The 14,357-nt window shown below is 38.0% G+C and overlaps 1 protein-coding gene across 2 annotated transcripts in view; it reads right to left on the bottom strand.

Annotated features, from left to right (window-relative positions):
• Positions 1–14,357, bottom strand: part of NUA (nuclear pore anchor) — a 110,236-nt gene that overhangs the window by 81,748 nt on the left and 14,131 nt on the right. For both annotated transcript variants that reach the window (XM_088953462.1, XM_088953463.1), the window contains exons 7-11: positions 13,462–13,551; positions 13,286–13,363; positions 7,481–7,590; positions 6,414–6,534; positions 6,224–6,316 (exon numbers count right to left, since the gene is read on the bottom strand). In XM_088953462.1, coding sequence (XP_088809588.1) covers positions 6,224–6,316; positions 6,414–6,534; positions 7,481–7,590; positions 13,286–13,363; positions 13,462–13,551 — 492 coding nt within the window. The remainder of the gene's footprint in view (positions 1–6,223; positions 6,317–6,413; positions 6,535–7,480; positions 7,591–13,285; positions 13,364–13,461; positions 13,552–14,357) is intronic.

Genomic DNA, 14,357 nt, shown 5'->3' with positions numbered 1-14,357 from the left:
TGGTCCGAAAGTAGCTCTTCAGTCCTCTCTTACTCCCCTCCAGTCACTCAAGGCCTTGAAGTTATTGGTCTCGTCTTTAAGTTGTCTTCCATCATTGGATTGTGAGTCATGTCAGCTTGGGAAACACCATAGTCTCTTTTAGTCCTAGAGTTGATAGTCATGTTTTGAGTCCTTTCTCTTTAGTCCATTCAGATGTTTGGGGTCCAAATAAAGTAGTGCCATACAATAATTATATGTATTTTGTAATTTTTATTGATGACATGGCTCTATCTTATGAAAGACATAAGTAAATTGTTCTCTATTTTTCAAAAGTTTTATGCTAAAATCCATACCCAATTTGGAGTTCATATTAAAATTCTTCGCTCGGATAATGCAAAAGAATACACCTCAACACCATTTCAGCAATACCTAGAGCACCATGGGGTAATTCACCAAACTTCTTGTTCTTATACCCCACAACAGAATGGCGTGGTTGAACGAAAGAACCGACACTTACTTAAAACTACTCAATCCATTATGCTTGATATGAATGTTCCAAAGCGTTTTTGGAGTGATGTTGTCCTTACATCATGTTTTCTCATCAATCGGATGCCCAAACCCATCCTTGGAACTAAATCCCCCTTCTCAGTTTTGTTCCCTACTCTTTCTCTATTCCCTCTTGATGAAGGAAGATTTGGCCCGACCTCTTTATTATGAGACACGTGGCAGAAACGACAGCTCGGCAAAAGGGGTCAAGCCTAGGCGGGAACAAGGGGACACACTTCGCCGAACTAACCCACCTTGTAACAGCTCGGGATAGACTTCGCCGAACTGACCACCTTGTAACAGCTCGGGATAGACTTCGCCGAACTGACCTTGTAACAGCTCGGGATAGACTTCGCCGAACTGACCACCTTGTAACAGCTCGGGACACACTTCGCCGAACTGACCCACCTTATTACAGTTCGGGATACCTCCGAGCTCGAGACCGCCTCGCTCAGCACTTCGCATCATCTTCTAGGCACCAAAGCCAAACAAGTCGTACCATGCTTGACACCAGGGAAGTCCGTGCCCGAGGGCGCCACGCCTGACTGACTTGGGATCTGACGTTTTGGCAGCAGCACTCTAAACGGCCACCTGCCACCGCCACTGACGCCGCCATCTCCAGTTAGACGGTTAGGCAGTGACGGTTAGGTAGTGACGGTTCTGTCTCAGCAGAAGGGACGACGGCCGAGTTGACAAGCGCAAGGGTAATCATACCCGATCTAACAAGGGCCTCGAGACGAGTACGCGAAGTGACTATAAGAACCCCCTGCCCCCCAACAACGAAAGTATGCAAACTTTGCGCTATCTGGTATTACCTTGCTTTTGAAAGATTCTAACTTGAGCTTCGGAGCCTCTACACCGGGTCGCCCCGGAGCTTTCCCATCTCTCCCGTTTCAGGATCCCTGCTACCCCGTTTGAAAGCAAGGCAGCGGACAGCTAAGACCAGCCGGATCACGCTCCATCACCTCTTACTCCCAGAGTCTTTGGTTGTGTTTGTTTTGTTCAGAATTTAGGGCCTGGACTAGACAAGTTAGATGGATGTGCTACAAAATGCATCTTTCTTAGCTACTCCAAAACCCAGAAAGGATATAAGTGTTATAACCCTAGCTCTCATCAGTCCTTTGTGTGTTCTGATGTCACTTTCTTTGAGTCGGTACCATTCTTCTCGAGTGTTGATGTTCCTACTCTTGCTCCTATGTTTCACTTCCAGTTCAAGTTGAGGACCCTCTTCCTATGTATGATTCATGTTCTATCTCAGTCACCGTCTTTTCTAGTGAAGGTTAATACTGAGAGGCCACCAATCATACAAGTGTATACTCACAAAAGAGCACAAGCCCCTCCTCCAGTTCAGCCCTCGTTGACAGATCCTGTAGTTGCACCTCCTCCTTCTGACTTTGATCTTTCTATTGAATTGAAGAAAGGTACACATAGTTGTACATCTCATCCTATTTATCATTATGTTTTTGTTCCTCACCTTTGCACTTCTCATCGACAGTTTATATCCTTGTTATCATCTATTTCCATTCCTAAGACAGTCCAAGAAGCCATCACTTCTCTAGGGTGGCGACAAGCAATGGAAGAGGAATTGTCTACACTGGCACATAATCACACATGGTAACTTACCACTCTCCCTCCTAGTAAGCATGTTGTTGGATGTAAGTGGGTCTACACAGGGAAATATCTTCCAGATGGTAGTGTGGAATGGTTGAAAGCCAGGTTAGTGGCCAAAGGCTATTCTCGGTTAAATAGTGTTGACTATACGAAGACATTTTCTCCTGTGGCTAAAATTGGTTCAGTTCGGGTGATGATTCCTTTAGCAGCAATATATGATTGGTCCTTCATTCAACTTGACATCAAAAATGCTTTCTTACATGATGATCTTGTTAAGGAGGTATATATGGAGCAACCACCAATTTTTGTTACTTAGAAGGAGGATGGTAAAGTTTGCAAACTTAAGAAGGCGATTTATGGACTAAAACAATATACACATGCATGGTTTGGCAGATTTAGTTAAGTAGTGAAGAACTTTGGCATGAAATAGTGCCAAGTTGACCATTCTGTATTCAGCAATGAATCAAAAGCTAGGAAAATCTTGTTAGTGGTGTATGTGGATGATATTGTCATAACTGGTAGTAACAATAATGGGATTGGCAGGTTGAAAAACTTTCTACAAGATCACTTCCATACAAAAGATTTGGGTAAGCTGAAATATTTCTTGGGGATAGAAGTTGCAAGGTCAAGGTATGGCACTATCTTGGGCCAAAAGAAGTATGTCCTTGATTTACCCGAAGAAACAGGGTTGTTGGGTGCCAAACCAGCTGAAACACCCATGGAACCGAATGTTGAGAATTGATCTTAGAAGGTAAAGGAGGTTGGTGGGTAAATTGAACTACCTAACTATTACTCGACTAGATATATCATTTGTTGTAAGCATACTTGAGGAAGCAGTTCTAAGAATTGTTAGGTACTTGAAGGGAGCTCCAAGTCATGGACTGTTCAACCCTTGGATAAAGGGGTATACAAATGCTGATTGGGTCGGATCTGTGTCTAACAGGAGATCCACTACAGGGTATTGTACCTTCCTTGGTAGCAATCTGGTAACTTGGAAAAGCAAGAAACAAATAGTGGTGGCAAGAAGCAATGTTGAAACTGAGTACAGGGCTATGGCTCATACTACATGTAAACTAGTGTGGCTGAAAAATCTTTTACAGGAAATTGGGTTCTCAGTTGACAGACCCATGAAGTTGTAATGTGATGATAAAGTTGTTGTGCACATTTCTTCTAATCCAGTCTTTCACGAGAGAAAAAAGCATATCGAAGTTGAATACCACTTTGTAAGAGAAAAGGTGATTAGTGGAGTGATAAATACAGCTCATGTGAGTTCAAGAAACCAGTGGGCAGATCTATTTACAAAAGGGTCGAGTCAGGGAAGAGTGGATTACATATGTGACAAGCTGGGACTATATGATATATACTCTCCAGCTTGAGGGGGAGTCTTAGAATCGACAATACAAGGGTATTTAAGTCTTTTGTCTATGTAATTAAGGTTAAGTTGTCTATTTTGTCTAGGTTTAAGTTGTGTGCCCTACACATAATAAGGGACAAATCTGTCTTTTGTAATCTAATACAAAGAGTATAAATATAAAGTGGGTCGACTGAGAGAGAGGGACTTTTCTTCTTCTCAAACCGAACCCTTTCTCCTTCTACTCTCTTCTTTCTCTTCTTCTTCTTCTCTTCTTATTTCAGACCTAGAACTGAACTAGGGCTAATCGAATCATTCACACCTCCCATCAGTCCAATTTAAACAAGAGCAGAACCTCCATACAAAAGGTGACTAAACATGGAGTGATGGGGAGGCAGCTATCACTCCACTGCTAGTCCCACCTACAAACAAAAATACGTATTACATGATTCCAATATACTTCTTGGATATTACTTCATTAGTCTAAAACTCTAAATCATTGTTTAGAAAACGGACCGGACCAGCCAGTTGGACCGATTGAAATATGAACCCAAGCCCCTGCTTGTTCAGTTATACACTAAAAACTGTTATTCATGAAAAACCCAACTAACCTGGCAGTTTAACCGGGAAACCAATGACCAGCCCCAATTTTATGAAACCACCTAGGCCACAACATGAAAAGAAACTTCAATATAGTAATGACGACTTGAAACCAAGACCTCTTATGTATGTGTATTGTTTTGTTACCATAAATACATCTCTTTATTTGCATTTATTTGTGCCTCTTTAATGTATATATTGCTTTAATACACTTGTATTTTAAAGAATTTGTGAATCAAGCGACTTGAAACCTAGTTATTTATTTTAAGAAGTTAAAAACTACCCATCTATCCACCACATGCAAGTGTAATATTATTTGTAAAATATATTATATGCAGTATTTATATGACCTACAAAATATATGCTTTTTTTATCAACAAAAGAGAATTTAGTTTTTTATTAAGCTGAAAAACAGGTTACAGTTTTTTATCTGCTCTGTACTTTAAGAGATCACTTTGGCTGTTTGGCAAAAACAGCCTGGGCTGTTTTGGGAGCCTCTGCACACAACACCTTAGCTAATTCAGGTCCTCATTTGTCTTTTTAATTACAAGAAGGTTGAGTGTAAATGCTGTTTTACCCGCATTCATTATTAGATGTCATTCACAGCATGTTACCAAAACAGTCGAAGTTTTTCCGTACTCCAGAGTATTACAATATACAAAGAAACCCAGATTATGTATACCAGCATCCCACTGTTGTAATACAGCCAGCTACAATTTATCCCAAAATAGAGTAGGTCTATCAACTCCCTGCTTTGCTAGAGTATTTGCTGGCCCATTCACTGTCCTTTTAACCCATCTGAAAGTAAAGTTAAATCTCTTAGCAAGAAAGTCAATCTCCCTGAATGCAAATCTGTACTTCCATGGTGCTGACTTTACTTGCTTACCCCAAGCAATGACCAAAAGTGAGTCCCTCTCCACTTCCAATTCTCTAGCTTGTAATTGTTCTGCTAGTTTCAGGCTTTGTAAGAGTGCCATTGCCGCTGCCTGAGCTGAGTCCCCATACCCAATTGGTCCTAAGAACAAAGCCACACCTTCCCCATTATGATTTCAAAATACTCCTCCTATTCCTGCTCTCCCAGGGCTTCCAAGGGAGCTTCCATCAAAATTCAGCTTCAATTAAAGTGGTTCTGGAGGTTTCCAATCCATCTTAATAATCTCATTATGCGCTCCCATCTGTCACTTAATTCCATTTCCTCATTATATTATTTATTGAGATATCTTTGAATATGTCAATAGTTTTTACCCAATGTGATGATCTGATTTTAATTGTTTCAATTACTTCCTCTTTAGGCCTGCTCCTCATTGAAAATCCTTTGATTACTTTCTTCCCAGATGGTCCAAACTACAGCTGCTCTCGTTACCTTCCGTAAGCATTTCACCATTTTTCTCTATAACCGCAAAGAATTATAAGACATATATATGCTTATGCTACATCATCACAGTTCAATCCCCCGATTTTACTGTGGTTGAAACTCTAACCCGTGAACCCCTCCCTTTTCCGGTTCTATGCTGGGTCCGATTCTCTAAACATTGGTCTAAATTGTTATATAATTTTTTATATTTCCATGTGTATAAAAATAATTCTTATTTATCACACTTATTTTCCTTTAATATGATTAACATAAAATATTGAGATGTGAACAAATATTTTTATAATTTTCTGTATTTATTTCCATTTTCAAATTTTATTATTTAACTATGACATCATATGTTTGGATTTTACCCACCACATGGATGGAATAACAGTTTCATTTTGGGACAGTTTTAAAAAATATGGATTTTATATTGTCAAAAATATTGGATATAGATCTAACTAGTAAAAAGTGTTATAAGTCAGTTTTAAAAAAATACTATGGGTTTTATTTGTGAGAAAAAATGCCTTAAATATACAATTCAATGAGAGAGAATAGCAGTACCTTAAATATAAGACTTAATGAGAGGACATTAAATGAGGTGAAAAGTAATAGTTCAAATTATATTTTTTGCCCTCACAATTAGAGAGGGACCAAATCAAGAAATGGGGGTATTTTAGTCAAGAAGGAAAGTTCCACAAGTTTATTCATACCATTTATATAAAGAGAGTGTCATCATAAAATAAAGACAATTGCACAAAACAGCACAGTATAAGCATTACCCTTCGTAAAATATCATCGGATTGCTTCCTTCCCAATTGCTCGTGCCTCAGTGCATCAACAGTCTCTTGATATTTTGCATACATTTTTGCCAGCTAACAGAGAATCAAACAGATTTAAATAAATTGACAAATGCAAAAAAATAAAAAATACCACCAAACAAGAAAAAAGAAAAGAAAAGAATTTTCTTACACTCCAACCATCACGCAAAAGAGAGGCAGCTAATGCTGTTCCTGAAACACCTGCAGGAATTCTGGGCACAGGTATGTCACTATCCCCATTCATGTCATCAGTTGCAACTCCTAGAACCCATCTGAAAAAGGATAACTTGTTAGCAAAGAAAATGGTGAACTTTTGATACTTAATAGATCCTGATGCAAGAAACCGTTCATCAAAACACCTAAAAAATGGAGCTGCTAACATACTTCCAGGCAGAGTAGTAATTCATTACAGAAGTAAATACATCAGCAACAGGAGCATTGCCAAAATTAGCAATACATGAAGATGTATACAAGAGTCAAGGAGTAAACAGAAAGCAAACCACATCCAAAATTAATAATACATCCTTGGTAATCTCATAATTTATTAATACTTAAATATTCGAAACCACCCCTAGCAATACATCCTTGGTAATCTCATAATTTATTAATACTTAAATACTGAATATATAAGTGCAAGATTCACAGAAGTCAAAATTTTACCCTCGTCCAGTTCATAGAGACTCATTATTGCCCCCCACAACAAGCAAGTAAGGACACCATACAAGAAGTCTCTCATGGGCATCCAAACCAGAAATTGAAGACACACAAACAAGAAGCATAGAAAAGACACCCCTGCCATAGCTAAAATAAAAGTGAAAGAGATTCCAAGTTGCAGGGCTTGCTTATTCTACTAGAATACAAAAATGACAAAAAAAAAGAGTTAAAAGTAATGTTCTTCCTCAAGGAATGTTGTTCCTTCAGAATGCCTCCTAAATCAGGATTGTTGAAATGTTAGTTACATCTCTTTACCTTTTGTGGAAATCATTATAGTAGACATTTGTTGCTTTATTTCTCATTACCAAAAAAAATGATTTTTTCTTTCCTTTTCTTGGCAACTAAACAAGAATGAAGTAATTAACTATAACATGTGGCAATACCAAGAAATAACTCAAACAAAACAAGCAACATTTGAGGATTAAGCAACAATAAAAAAGAGCATTCAGACAGCACAAGTAAACTGAACAAGCTTCCTGCTAAACTGCATGCATAATAGCATACTTTTCCTCTGCAAAACTGCTTAGTGGAAGAAGACTTGATTCATTAGCTTTCCGAGCATTCTCAATTTCTGCTTCACACTTCTCAACTTTCTCCTTCAACTGTGCAGCTTCCTGCATTAACCAGAAAATAAAATATACAAGAATCAAAAAAGTAGAATAAAATAAATAAATAGCTACAGAAAAGCTTAAAGACAAAAAGAGACATTAGATATTGGGTTCCAAAATCTAAGTAAACTTCTGCAAGTTTCTTGTTTGTGCATTTCAGAGATGAAATGCAGCTAGTTCAACTGTAGGGAAATAATGCTCAACTGAAATTTTTTATTTGATAACGCTGAACTGAGGTTTCAACAAGAAAGTAGAAGAGGGCCTTAGAATCAAGGAAAAAGAGAGAACAGTTGCTGCTGAAAAAGTTTGGAGGAGAAATGGAAGGTGATAATGAAGTGTCTAAATTCTGACAACCAAATAGAGAAGGATCTTCAATAAAGAGACAAAAAGGATTCATGTGGAAGACAGGAAGAGGTAATCAGTAAGTAAAAGCACAGTACTAAAGGTTCTATAGGTGAGGGAACAGTTTTCCTTGCACGTGCAACAGTGGTATGCTTAAAAGGATTTGTTGATGGGACTATTTACACAAAAAGGAAAGTAGAGTGGAGAAATACTTGCACAAGGGAGAAAAGACATTGTGCGGTTGAAGTCCTTCGGAGGTTTTAATGCAGGAGCTGAAGAATGAAATTTGGAATTTTCTTAAATTTTCTATAGTTTTGTATACTTGGACAGTATGGGTATTTTCATTATTTTAACTAGTCTTGTGTGGGGCCTGGGCTATAACATATTGTTCCTCTAGTTTAGTAAGGCTTATCTTTCAAGTTTCAGTTTATTTGCATTAGTAGATAGAAAGTTATTGTGTTTCTTGATGCACAAGGTAAAGGAGTGGCGTCTTTGTAATTATGGTGAACAGTATTCTGGGCCACAAGGCACTCTATATAAATAGATGTATTCTCTTCCTTTGGAAGCTAATGAATGAATGAAGATTTCTTAAGAGCTCTCTTACTGTATGGAGTGATTCCTACAAACCCTAAAGTGATTTTAGGACCCCTTGGAGTGATTCCTTGGGATTTCTCTCTCTGTCTTGTGTTAGTTTGTTCCAGCCCTACTGCATCAGGTTTCTCGTATGTTTCAGCAACTGATTTACCAAGGAACTGGAAGGTTGTGGCGGATTCATCTGTTCATAAGAATGTCAATAGTCACCATTGGATCCCACCAGATAGAGGAATTATTAAACTCAATTTTGATGGTAGTAGCTTTGGAAATGGGAAGTGAATTTAGAGATGAGGAGGGCAAGATCATCGCCCCATATTCTGGGCCAGCTGGGGAAAGAGATTCATTGAGAACATACAAAGGCCGAGAACAATGAGCATCATCAGCAAGCTAATTGTCAAGGGAGACTTAAAAAAATTAGTGATCAACTGGTTACAGGCTGAGGGGATGAAAATGTGAATGTATGATAATGATAGGAAGAAACTCAGGTAGCTAACTAGAGATATGGAAGTACAGATAGGATAGGTTAAGCGAAGTGCTAATGCTGTAGCTGATGCATTATCCAAGCAGGGGGTTGAGAGAGGTTCTTTGTTTTGGGCACAATTGTAAGGAAGTTGGGGCATTTTGGGGGAGAGAAGAGAGATTTAATCTCTCACGAACTTTAAGCTGAACTTTAATCAGTTGTACTTACTAATATTTGCTCTTATTATTAAAATTCTGAAGTGATTGATAAAAAAAAAAGACGTTCTTGGTTCGCTGCCACAGGCCTCATTTTCTCAATTCTCACTCATATTGGGTAAGAATGGGCAAGGATGAACAACACCAGGGCGTTTGGTTATAAAATTCTTGCCATGGGCCTCATTCTTTTTAAAATGAAAAATGGGCCTTGGCATAAAATGGAAGCAGAGTGCAGCACGAAAAATAATCATGTCACTCGCCGCGCATTCTCATTTTGTTCTATTTCGATACACACACAATCTCTCTGGGTATTTGCAGTGGGTTTTTGCTGTCATCAATGAGCTCTTCAACCTGTGATCTGTCTCTCTCTCTCTGCTCTCTGTTCCCACGCCTGTGAATTAAACCACCAAAGTAACATCATCTTGTACAAACAAAATTACAGTGTTTACACAAAATGAATTCTCTCCCCCCGGCAATCCGACATAAATCAAATGAGTTTCCTCAACAGCCAAACCCTATCAGCAAATTACCAATTTTGGCTATCAGATGTATATCTTCCTTCTCCTTCCTTGAAATCACATTAGCACATCTTTTAACCCAGTTGACTACTTTAGTGACCCAACCAGAACACAAAATCCCACGGTTGGAGAAATCAAATTAATCCATTCTCACATTATTAAAATGCCCTTATTTAGTCTGATGTCATTGTTGCCAACTCTGTTAGTGAGTGTTACTGTAAATGTGCAACATGGATGATGCCATCCGATTGCTCAATGAAACCCTATATCCAAATGTTATCTCTTGGAATATCATCATTTTAGGAACCAAAACCTGCACCTGTGGGAAGGTTCTTTCTGCCTGCACTGCCTCTAGGCTATTTTTTCTGGTCACCAAATTCATTTTCATGTAACAAGAATGGGTATTTTACTGATAGATATGTTCGGACTGAAATGATAGACTTGTCTCTACAAAGTAAGAGTTTTAAAGATGCTTTGACTGTGTTTTATGTGAGACTAAGTATGTTGGAATGCTATAATCACTTGTTCTGTTAAGAATGGGGAGAACATAATTGCTTAACATATTTTTCACCAAATATTATGTGGGCTCTCAATGCCAAACAGTTTTACATTTGTAAGCATTTCGACAACTTGTACTGCACTTGGAGAACTAAGGATTGGCAAAGGATTCATGGGTGGGTGATCAAATGTGGCACAAATGTCTTTGTGGGAATCTCTATGCCAAGTGTGGTGATATTGATGAAGCTGTGAATAAATTTTCATGTATGCCAGTTCATGATGTAGTTTCTTGGACTCCATAATAACTGGGTTTGTTCAAAAAGAGGATTACATTTCTTTAGAGAAATGAGAGTAGTTGGGGAAGAAATTAATACTCACACAATCACAAGCATGGTCACTGCTTGTGCCAACCCTGGAATGGTGAGAGAAGCCATCCAAATCCACTCCTTGATTATAAAAATTGGGTTTCATTCAGATTCCACAGTGAGGGGCTTTTTGATTAATATGTATGCAAAAATGGCAGTTGAATTGTCTGAGATGGTATTTGGTGATATTGGGTATACTAACAACTTGAGTGTTTAGGCAGCTATTATATCTGCTTTCGATCAGAACTGGAAAAGTAGCATGGAGTATCCTCCCCTCTGCTGTTTTCTGGGCAGTATGGGGTGAAAGAAATTTGAGAATTTTTTAAGGCAGAAATCACAAGAAGAAGTGTTCAACAGGATTATGGGGATGGTGTTTTCGTGGCTGGCAAACCATCCACTCTTTAAAAACAGGCAAACTTGTTCTTTTTTTTAGCCTGAGTTCCTTTTTGTAAGAAGATCATAGATTTTTTGTTGGGTTGTTTTTCAGAGGCTGGCTTTTCCGAGTTTTTCTGTCTATTTCTGCTTTACAGTCTCTCATTGTACAGGGGGCCTTTTGTATTCTGCCCTTTTGTTAGTAATGAAATACTTTACCTTACAGTTCTCAAAAAAGAGTCCAGGAAGGACAATTGAATTATTTAGGATGATCATTCAAGGAGATCTGAGACCTGATGAATTTTGTAGTTGTAGTATTTTAAGTATTGTTGATCATTTATATCTTAGGAAACAGATCCATTATTACATTCTTAAAGTTGGGTTGATTTCCCATGTTTATGTTGGGAGTGTTCTTATCACAATGCACTCCAAATGTGGGACATGATTGATTATGCTATTATTATTTTGATTAATGAAAAAAAAATGAATGAGAATGAAATATGTAACCAATAGCAGTGGAGGAAGAAAACCGGAGAGAAGGACAAGAAGTTAAGAGGAGATGGTGCAGATTTATTCATCAGAAACTCGAACTGTTCTCAAGCTGAATGTTCAATCGGTTCAGTGGTACCACCAGAATCAACAATTGCATTGAACTCACAACAGGAGTTTAGTTGTTCCTTCTTTTTAACTAGTTTTTCATCTCCTTCTGCTTGCCTTTTTTTTTTGACTTCATGGTGCTACAAAGCAGAGAGGGTAGCCCATTCCCCATACCCATAATCCCCCAAGCCCTGGTGATAGTGGGACTTGATCCCAAGTCTCCGCTACAACAAGCAAGAAATCATGGTGGGAGAGGGGGAGACAAGCAAGACTTGAATGTCTTAATCTCCAAGCAGCCCTGGTGGAAATACTTCGAATGAGGTTGAAAATATTAGGAGATTGATCAGGGGTTTCTTGACAATTTGGTGGTGCAAGAGAGAAGGAAGGAATCATGGGTAGGGAAAGTGAATTACTGGAAGATGCTAGTGACAGGGTGCCCACAGGTAGAGAAGAGAGACAACAGGAAATGGAGAAAACTATGTTGGAAGAGGAAGACCCCTTATGTGAATTTGCAAAGTGCTTAGGAATAGGATTATCCTTACTGACACACAGGGTGAGAGGTTTAAACGGGATGATACGAAGGAGGTGAAAAGTCCATTGAAGAAGGAATCAGAAGAAGACTAAAAAGAATAGATAGAAGTGGAATGAAGTAGAAAATATTCAGTATGATAAAGTGTACAATAAGGAGGTGCATAAGAGTAATGAGGGTTGACCGAGTTAAGGATTTGATGAGATAAGCAATATGAATATCTGGAATATGCGAGGGTTGGGCAGCTCAAGGAAGCACAGGGTAATTAAGAGTTCCTTAAATATGCAACAGTCATGTATTGTGATGATTCAAGAATCCAAGTAGGCAGAGTTGGTTATCAAATGGGTGAGAAGTATATCATCATCATCATCATCATCCAATCCATGTCCCCCCTATATGGAGTTGGCAACATGAATCCTGATTCACCATTCCAATGTCATATCCATTGTTAAATTATGAGTGAGAGGTATATGGAAGCCAAAAACACAAGTACCACTCTCAGTCATACTTATAAAATTCCAGCGATTCTTACCTTCTGGAGCACCTCAATGGGGGAATTGTAATTGAGAAGCAGTTAACCAAGGCTAGCTACCTTTCTAACTTACTTGTAATTACACTTATTTTTCTTATCAATTAATAAAAGCTTCAACTGTTAAAGATTAAATTACAACCTGCCAAATTGGAATTGTATTTAGTTTCCAAGATTAAAATAAACACAACTACAAGGTACCTTAACAGAACAAGCATAGGCTTGACTAAATAAACCACCAAATGAAGGGCTGTCCAAAGTCAATATATTTAAAAATTAACACATCAAAATTCTAAACCACCAAGGGCAATCAAGAAACAACGACTGCCCACTTAGGTAGGATAAGGCAGTTGGTGATGATAGAAATAATGAAAATGATATGCTCCATTGAGGATACCAATCAAATGTATATATGAATGTGTTCCATTGGCAATGATCTCACCAAAGCCAATATCTCACATAATCCTTCATCACAAGGTCAATAGGTCATAATGCCAGAATTTTATTAAAGAATTACCGGAATAAAAATGTTTTTAACATTTTTTATTTTCCGAATAGTGACAGAAGGATAATGAGAATATCATAAAAAACATACATGCATGTTACTGCGATACCAATTCAAACATTTGAAATTCTGCTCATCTATTCCACCAGAATGGAGAAAATACAATAGATAGTTTACCTTCTCAGCTTCTTTTCTTGCAGATTCTTCCTTTTCAAGTTTCTCCTTGTAATCAGTTTCAACTTGGCTCAAATGTGTCTGCAAGTTGAATGCAACAAGCATTAAGACACAGCAAACTACATACTAGATCAGTATGCACCAAGTATAAAGCACCAGTCATTCAAATGAAGTTTTACCTCCAGTGCCTTGATCACACCCTCAAGTTCACTAGCCTTCCTAGACCACTCCTCAGAGCTCTCTTTGTAGAGCTCAACTAGCTTAGTAACCTTCAACAGCATACGCAAAGTTAAATTGAAATATTTGCAGATGCTAACAGCATGTGAGGGAAATGGTGCAGTTTTTTCTTTAAGGTTTAGCAATAGTAATGTACATAACGGTTTAGCACGCAACCACATGCAAGTTTTTTTATAAATGTTTAATAATGGTTTAGCATATTATGATAATGTTTCATAAAAATATAAGATGGATGCATTGTAATGTTGTGAAAACATAAGATAATGCTTCATAATAAATAATAATGTATGCAACCACATGCAATTAATCAACCATTATGCTAATAGCATAATAATGTGCATAATGTTCCATAACTGTTATGAAACAGAGAAAGAGATGGTGCAACCTAAAAATGGAAGCAAAACTTCAAAGAAAAAGTAATATGACGACTCAAAGGTCTATATAAGATGGATGCATAGTTTTGAAAATCCTATGATTTGTTACACAGCTCACAATTCAAATCATCAATACTAATGTCAATCCAAATAGTGAATCCCAAGATTTGTAATCAAACCTTACACCGGAATCATTTATAATATATTACCATTGGCAGCTTATAGTTCAATTCGTGAATCTTAAGGTTTACGGAGAAGTACGGACAGGCCCAATGCAGATTTCTGATTTCCACTGCAGAGCTATAAACATTCAAAATGTCAAAAACCCCCACTCTACACATCAATACCCACCCGTGAATTGGCATCAATTCCGAGCTGGCACTCACCCCAACTGTACTTTGGGCCTAAAAAATTCTAACTCTGGGCTGAACCATCATTCTCCCTAAGGTTTATACAATTCAGGC

Source organism: Nelumbo lutea, chromosome 7, assembly GCF_056320005.1.
Source record: "Nelumbo lutea isolate HS-2025 chromosome 7, American lotus-T2T, whole genome shotgun sequence".
Classification (NCBI taxonomy): Eukaryota; Viridiplantae; Streptophyta; class Magnoliopsida; order Proteales; family Nelumbonaceae; genus Nelumbo; species Nelumbo lutea.
Note: the sequence above shows the minus strand (reverse complement) of the source record. Positions and strands in the feature narration are given on the sequence as shown.